The 8460-nt window shown below is 41.6% G+C and overlaps 1 protein-coding gene across 1 annotated transcript; it reads right to left on the bottom strand.

The window, feature by feature from the left end:
* Nucleotides 1-3151: 3151 nt before the first annotated feature.
* Nucleotides 3152-7980, bottom strand: LOC110717634 (methionine aminopeptidase 1D, chloroplastic/mitochondrial). The gene is made up of 10 exons (XM_021896380.1): nt 7782-7980; nt 6647-6716; nt 6266-6494; nt 5443-5604; nt 5321-5362; nt 4750-4821; nt 4566-4645; nt 4193-4290; nt 4040-4087; nt 3152-3574 (listed from the first exon to the last, which is right to left on the bottom strand). The coding sequence occupies exons 1-10, from the start codon at nt 7891-7893 to the stop codon at nt 3429-3431; spliced, it is 1059 nt and encodes a 352-aa protein (XP_021752072.1). The 5' UTR covers nt 7894-7980; the 3' UTR covers nt 3152-3428.
* Nucleotides 7981-8460: the final 480 nt, after the last annotated feature.

Below are 8460 nucleotides of genomic sequence, written 5' to 3'. Positions count from 1 at the left end.
CCCCATATGAGGTCCCAGATGTGATCTGCGATTGGAATTCGGGGGGCCGAGAAACCCATTTCTCCAGACTGCAGCGTTTGGAAGGAAGGGAAGGATGAAGATGGAGCTTCTTGAATCTTGGATGGCTCGGCATCCCCCTTCTTCTCAGAAGAGTCAATTATTATGACTTCTTCTTCTTCAGGTGTGAGGACGAAGGCCTCAACCTCTCTTGCAATGTCTGCCGTGAAACCCTCAGCACTGGGCATCACAGCATCCTCATTTCTGTGCTCAACAGCACTCTCTTGAACTTCCTCTTGGACCCCTCCCTTAAGTTCGGGAGTTTTCGGATCCACCTCCATCTCAGGAGGTGGCGGAGGGGTCTTTGGAGGTGATTGAGGTGGCGGCCGGGGAACCCTCGGCGATCCATTGCCTTCCTCGGGTTCCCTTATCTCGACGCCGATGGTCATCGGCCTCCGCTGAAAGTCATGCGGGCCGATGATGGCCATTCTTCGTCGCCTTTTCTGAAGCGACTGCTCATCCATGTCTAAGTCTGAAGACTCTTCTTGTGCCTGGTCTTCGGGACGAACAGGGGCTTTCCCTTCTCTATGTCTATTACTCTCTTCGGACTGTAAAAGACAGGGGGGAGGAAGAATGTGAGTAAAAAAAAAAAAAAAAAAAACACAGACAAAACTAAGTCTAAAAGCTCACCGAGGTCTTCAGCAAAGCCTCGTCTTCTTTAGCTGCCCTAGCTGCAGCTTCTTCTTCAGCAGCCCTGGAGGACCCTTCTCTTCCTTCACAAGCTTCAATAACCCGTGCAACCTCTTCGGCCGTACGTGCAGCTTCAGCTTCTTCTTCTAGCAGCTGAAACCAGGGATCTCTCTTCTTCCACCAAGGCTTCTGCCTCTGATACAGAGCAACAGCCTCAATTTGGAAATGGAAAGAGTCTAGATGGACTTCCCTATGCCTCGGTTCAGTGATAGAGGGGGCCCGATCAGTTACAACTTGTTCTCGGTTGACGCCAAGACGAGCGTAGTTAATGCCGACGTTGGTCTCGTCCCGCTCTGAAAAAGAGGAGGGAAAAGGTCAGTTCAGTTAGGTTGGCACAGCACAAAAGAGCGAAGTGAAAACGGAGGAAAAAAGAGATAATTAAAAGGCCTCGGCCCCAGCCGAAGAAGCTTACCATCCCTAAACTTTCGGCTGAGGCCGACAGCTGCTAACATGTTCTCTTGGAAGACATAATGCGTATCGGGGAGCCAAGTCTCCGGGATATGCTGCATTCGACCGCTGCCCCCCCGGTTCGGCAGCTTGCCGAAGATGTTCTGTTGATTAAGGTTCGGATCTGGGCTGTTATCTTCGGGGGGACCTAAACTTCCCATGTCGGGATTAGGCTCAGCAAGATACCTGGGAGCGCTGAAGACACAAGGGTGGCCCGGGTCCGTGGGCGCCCTAACCCAAATCCATTGACCTCTCCAGTCCTTGTCTGAAGAGTCGTTCGGCCACATGGTTAGGTACTGGGGCCGAGACTCAATCCGGTACCACCCAGAACCGTGACTTCCGTGCCCACTTTGAATATTTAGCACTAGCCGATGGAGCTTTTTGAAGTAGTGCAGGTTCGGCACATACCTGAAGAACTTGCAGACCCATAAGTATGTCATCACCCTTCGGATGCTAATGGGAGTTAGCTGACATAGGGAAATATTATAATGGATCAGCAAGTCTCGGACGAATACGTCCAAAGGGAACCTCAGCCCATACTGAAGTTGTCTTGTGTACACCCCCACATACCCCGGGGGTGGACGATGGATTCTATCGGATGCCACGGGCATTCGGCACCAATACCCATCAGCTTTAAGGATGCCGTAATGCAACTCAATCTGTTCGGCAAACCGATACTGTTCAGCATTCTCCACCCACCATGAGTAGGGGCGGTTCTTTATCATGGCCGAAGCTACTTCAGCATCCTCCCACTCCGAAAACCCAGGAAGGATGTCCCAAAGGATAGCGGGAACTTCATCGTCCCGCCCAGAAGCGCTCGGCCCCTCCGTTCTCTGAGGAGGAGCCGAAGAAATGGGAGTCGCCCTAATCCCTTCAGCAGGGTCAGGCTCCGCTCTCTGTCCATTCCAGGTCCCAATCCTGTTCCTGTGATCGGGAATTGGCCTTGCTCTTCTTGGAGCACGGGCTCTACCTCTAACTCCTCTCACCATGGATGAGTTTCGAAGAAAAAAGTCGAAAAAAGGGGAAGGAGTTCAAATTCAGAAAAAAAAACTAAAATCAAAGGAATTTACCTTAATCTGAAGCGAAAGTTGCCGATTTACGAATTGGTAGTGACGAGTCTCAGTTTCTAAGCTTAATGCTCGGGGAATTTGCGAAGTTTTGACGCGGGTTCTTGGGCTCTCTCGAGAATTCTGGGTTTGTGTTGGTGAATAAGTGAGGAGAGATGACGCGCCTCTAATTATATCTCCAGAAATGGGAATTCTGGGAGTCCGCGTTTCAATTTCTCTTAAACATCCCACTAAGTAACCGTTAAACACACGACATTGCGATTAAACCGCCCATTATCCGTCCAACTTCCACAATTATTCGCCTTAATTGTTGTTATCTCATTAATTACGGTTTAAATTCAAATTTCTTGGATTAATTAAATCATTCACTTCCCTCCTTTTCTGATTAATCAAACCCGACCCGTCATCCTGCCAAATCGGGTCTGGGGGGCAAGTTGTTTGGGTCCAATTTAGTCCAATTGGGCCTAGTCATTAAATGATCCAATTTAAAGCCCAAGGTCAAGGTTCAACTCTCCAATTGTGCTAAAGTCAAAGATCAGTCCTCAAGGCAAGTCAATTGGGCTAAGGCCTAACTTCTCCATATATGCAAAGGTATAAAAGCCATCAATATTACATTTGTACATTCATTCAAAAAAAAAGCCTCAAGCAATTAATTCAATTAATTCTCTTGCATAGCATTCTCTTTCTATACACTGTACTGACTTTAGCATCGGAGGAGCCTTCCTCGGCAACACCCCCGAGGCTAGTTTACGTGTGTTTACTGTGCAGGAAACCTTCGGCCCAACATCACTTGGACCGAATCCAGTCTTCTCCACTTCATCGGACCTTCGACAAGGTCCCATTGTTTTCACCCGAGGCAGTATTGATTACCAACAAAAATCGGTTACAACTTTGGTGGTAAAGTAATAAGCTCCTTGAAAATTTCTACCAAAAAAATAATACAACTCTTTAAATTATTCAGAAGCGGTACAATATAATGAATTCAATATTTTATAGAAAAAAAAAATTAAGACTATTTAGGGGCAAGAAGCAATGAGAAGGATAGTAATAGATCAATAGGATATGTCCTTTTTTCTTGTCCGGTTGCTCTTTTCTCACTTTGCTGCAGGATCAAAGCCACAGAGCGAGGAGGAAGATATCAGCTACAGTATCACCGATTTGGCTATATCAACACTGAGTCAAAATCTCGGCTCCGTCTTTTGTAATTAAAATTGTGTGCTCAAACTGTGCTGAGAGGCTTCCATCTTCAGTGACCACCGTCCAGTTATCGTCCCACATAATTGGATTATAACTACCCATTGTAAGCATAGGTTCTGAAATAAAACACAACGCATGAAAAATTGAACGATGAAGGTTCAACTTCACTAAGAAAACTTCGAAGGGAGGAAAACTTAATTGAAGTACAAAGACAAATATGATCAACTAGTGCACCGAGCAACCAACAGTTCTTATTCAAACCAAAATGAGATGGTTATACCAGTATTCAAGCATTCTACTTTGGGATAAGCCATTGGGTCATTCCACCTTGACTAGTACAAGTTTTCATGTCCAGGCCTGGTGTGCCTATAATCCTAGACAAGTATCCCAAAAGGCCCAATTAACCATGTTAGGCCTTCCGGAACTCTTCATGCTAAAGCTGGTTTTGCCATGACCCACCCGCAGGCTTAACCAATGATCTGGTCCCAGGCCAGGGCCATTAACCAGGCTTGGGCTAGCCCAGTCTATCTATTTATATCTGTGAAATTGCAAGTAAATTTGCAAGAGCAATGAGAAAGTACCGATAGTGAAAGTTTGGTTCAATATCATGCGCCCTCCATCATTGTTCCCTGCAGTATAAAAAAGATATCACTTCTTCCCATTGTTAAATGTTAATCCAAAGAATAATCCCTCAAAAGCTGAAAAGTACAATGATAGGAGTTCAAGATGATTACTGCAGTGCAAAACAACAGGATCAGCATGGAAAACACGACCAACACCATGGCCAACAAACTGGCGTACAACACCATATCCATATTTATCTGCATGGTCACTACAGTGAAAAGATGCCAATTTGAGAAATCTAGATACACATTTGCATTATGAAAAGATCAAAACTTTTGACAGGTCCATATTAGCTTCTGACCTCAAAAGACAGATCCATAACAGGAGAAACTCGTAGTTCATCAAGCAAACTTTTCTTACTTAAATTTTTTCCCCATGCATTGGAATGAGGACTAGGAAAGCAAATTAGCAACTTCTGCCTAAGTAAACATAACTTAAGATGCATGATGGAACATGGTAATTTTGACAAGAAATAAGTCTTACTGTATTGTTCTGCCAATTTTTTTGTACTCGACTCCTGGTCCACATATTGCAATTGCCTTGTCCAAGCATTCTTTGGTTACCTAAAAAATGGGCAATATTAATATTAATCAAGTGTTGCAAGTTAGTCCATAAACCAGCTTTGTTAGAATGGCATAGAATTCAGAAATCTATGCTCAGATGCTACCTGAACCAAATTTTTTGCTTCATCATCAACCTCCCCACAGAAGAAGGTAGCTGAGGTATCACCATGATAACCCTGTTTGACCAAGAGCAAAAATTAAATTAAAATATATGATATTGCAGTGGATATATAATCCTCAACCATTGCACAGCCATACTCAAATATTTGTGCCAATAGGCATAAACAGATCTGAAATATCATAGAAATCCAAAAAAAAAAAAAAAAAAAAAAAAAAACAAAAAAAAAAAAAGAAGAAGAAGAAGAATTAAAGTCACAAAAGAAAAAATTTGTTGCGAATGGCATAGAATATGTAAGAATTACACGTTCCTATTACTCATTAGCATGCCCCCCAACCTCCTGTAAGATTTTCAGAAAAGGAAGCTTTGCTATAACCTATAAGGCATGCTGTAATATACTAAATGAAATCTACCATATAAAAGAGCAGGTAGCCTTAGCATGTGACACAATTAACAGAAAAACCATTCTGCAGTTCCATGAATTTTAGTTTTATGTTAAAATAAACAACAGTATGTTATTAGCTAGAAGAATAAAAGAGAAGTACTAGGTTGCTTACATTCAGGTATGCCGTAACATCAATGTTAATTATATCACCATCCTGAAAAATGCACATTTGTCACTACTTGATATAAGGAAAAAGGTGTGGACAATGTTTATAGAATCTCATACTGAACAAACCTCAAGTGGCCTTGAATCTGGTATACCATGGCAAATACATTCATTAACTGATGTGCAGACACTTTTAGGAAATCCGCCATAACCAAGAGGTGAAGGATACCCTCCATTGTCAATAATCATTTGATGAACTGCTTCATCAATTTCATCAGTTTTCACGCCTGGCTGTGGATAAGAATTATAAGTACCATGCATTGGGGAGCAATCATCTAGAAAACAGATTCACCCACACGATATTAGCAAAGTTCAGAGAAGGCATATTTTGTAAGTAACATGCACCAACGCTGTAGTTACTATCTTTTTAAATCCATAGAATAACCCGGTAACATGAGTTATCATCTTATATTTCTTCGTTTACTTTGGAAGGGAGGGTGACAGGAATGTCTAAAAGAGGATCTGAGAGAGACGGAAGTCGGGGCAGGAACAGATACTCAGATAGAGAGAGTGCATGCATGAGCACCTTTAAGTCCTACACATAAATATCAATCACTTGGTGAGATAAGAGCACATCATTAATCAATTATTAGATATGACTCCTCCCCCTTTTTTTTGTTTTTTTCCCGGCTCACCACGCCTATCAGGTCTCTATAGAATGAATCTTGGAGAGAAAACTGCCAGTTTAAAAAGTCCAATTCGGCCAAGATATGTTGCAGCTAATCAGGAAAGACAGAGAAGATAATAAGCTTAAGTGCCTAACACAATCCTTTGATTGTGATAAAATATAATCCGCCCACAAAGTTTCACAGGAATCAGAAGAGTACGCACTACGCAGACAGAAGAAAAAGTAACACTAGAATTTAAAAGACCAAAAGCCTTGCATTAATACCTTGACTAAAGTGCCCGCGTATTCAAGAACTTCAGCTGCCAATCTCCCAGAGGCTCTCATACATTCTATCCCCCTCTCATCATGCACCTCAGGTCCACTTGCTATTCCCGGAGGACTCCCAGTTTTTACATATGGTGGTCTCTTTATATGAGATGGAACAGGTCTAGGAGGAGACACCTTACCAGGCCTCAAAGGTTTACGTTCTCTTGTTGACACTTGCTCGAGATTTCTGTAAGTGTACCGGTGAAATAGTCACCATCAATCAATCAAAGCCTTAATCCCATAAGTGGGGTCGGTGAAATAGTCAGCCCAAAATTAAAAAAAAAAAAAAAAAAACATTTGCATGGGCACATGGAAAGAAATAGAGAGAAGGAAGCACACCTTCTGTTGAATAAGAGATTGGTCAAGCCAGAGAGAGATTTTGGCAACTGCATAGAGACATGTTTTCTTCCTACAAAAAATAAGTTTCCAATAAGATAAAGATCCAAGACCAATTGCAATATAATCCAGCAAGTACCATCATGGCACTATGGCAGTATCTACTATCTAGGGAATTAAGCAAGGGCCTAAATATTTATGTATTGCTATTTTCACAGAATGTAACAAGATACCTAACTCCACCCCACCCCCCACTCCCCCCCAAAACCCAAAAAAAAAAACACTGAATGCTACACTCCTTTCAGGCTTTCACTCATGTGCAATGAAAAGAAGTATTATACGAGTATGTGTGAATTTTATTAAGGCTGTACAAATAGAACTTGAAGATCACTTGAGACACCTTCTTCCACATTTCATTTGCGCCTAGGCTTGTTCGCAAGATCTCTATTGAGGACCACAAAGAATGGTACAGCTTCTCATCAAATAAAAATCTTGCAATCACGAAAATCCTCTCTTCTACTAAATTCTACAGCACAAAACATATGAAGCTGCTACATTCCCAAGCTAAAGTTACAACACTAGCTTCCAAACACTTGACCTTAATAAATTCCAATCACAACGGTAACTAAACTTCTAATAGAAACTATCCTACCTCACTAGTCATTAACAATAATGATATAGAATCATTCAAAACCCAAGCATCTAAGGATATTGTCCACTCAGCTCGAGACACGACATGTTCCTCCCAAACATTAGGACTTATACCTGATACTCAACAAACTAGGGTCAAACTCACTAAGACCACATCCCCAAACTCACAAATTGCCACATCTCAAGATATACTCCAAAGTCTACACACAACTAACAAAATACAATGTCAGATTTTAACAATCTATAACGCTTCATTTGCCATTTATAATCAAACATTGCAAAATTATATCAAAAATAGTAAAATTAATTCAGCAATCATATTTATACAATATATGCATCAACAATTGAGCACAAATAGTTAAATAAATCAAATCAAATATTCAAAATTAAAGTTGAATATGAGAATTAAAGTGGTCAATCAGTAATTAGGTTTAGCAGGGTACAATGGAAGCGAAAGACAAAGAGTAGGAGAGAGAGAAAGAGGGACCTGGAGAAGAGCGGAAGAGGTGGTGAAGAGGATGTTGAGAAGGGTGGAGTAAACGGTCGCCGCCGATGAAAGAGGAGAGAAGGCGTGACTGTAAACTTATGCTCCCCGCCATTTTCTCTCTCTTTCACACTCTCGTTATCTCCTCTTGCTGAAATGAGAGATTAAGGTTGGATTCATTTTTATTTCCACCCATTTTTTGCAAATTCAGTCCGGGAAAATTATAAAATACGGAGTACATCCTTTACTATTAGCCCGTTATATGAACTAGGGGTGATAGTTCGGTTTTCGGTTTGGTTTATGGCCCAAACCGAAACCGAACCACTCTAATTCGGTTTCGCGATTTTAGAAACCAAACCACACCACTTTACTTTAGAAACCGAACCAAACCAAACCGAATAAATTTCGGTTTCAAAACAAAAAACCAAACCACACCGAATTGTTTTTGGGCCTTGTTTTTTTGGGCTTTATTCTGCTATTTTTGATATCTTAAAGCCTTAAACAGCAAGGAGCATGTAAATAGAGCATGTAATACATTAATAGCAAGGGCTTAAACAGCATAATAAATTAATAGCAACCTGAACATGTAAATAAAGCAAGGCAGACAGGCAGTAGGCCTATTAGCAATGCATGTCAAGTTGTCAACAACTCAACATCACAACATTCACAAGTCACAACAATA

Source organism: Chenopodium quinoa, unplaced genomic scaffold, assembly GCF_001683475.1.
Source record: "Chenopodium quinoa cultivar QQ74 unplaced genomic scaffold, ASM168347v1, whole genome shotgun sequence".
NCBI lineage: Eukaryota > Viridiplantae > Streptophyta > Magnoliopsida > Caryophyllales > Amaranthaceae > Chenopodium > Chenopodium quinoa.
This window is presented reverse-complemented; position numbering and strand designations above follow the sequence as displayed.

Bases quoted from the DNA above. Each gene is read 5' to 3' on its own strand.
- LOC110717634 (XM_021896380.1), bottom strand. From the start codon at position 7,893: ATGGCGGGGAGCATAAGTTTACAGTCACGCCTTCTCTCCTCTTTCATC. The intron at 4,291-4,565 runs GTAAGACTTATT...TTTTCACTGTAG, and splicing joins AAAATTGGCAGAACAATACA to TGACCATGCAGATAAATATG. The intron at 4,088-4,192 runs GTAATCATCTTG...TTTATACTGCAG, and splicing joins TCCTGTTGTTTTGCACTGCA to GGAACAATGATGGAGGGCGC.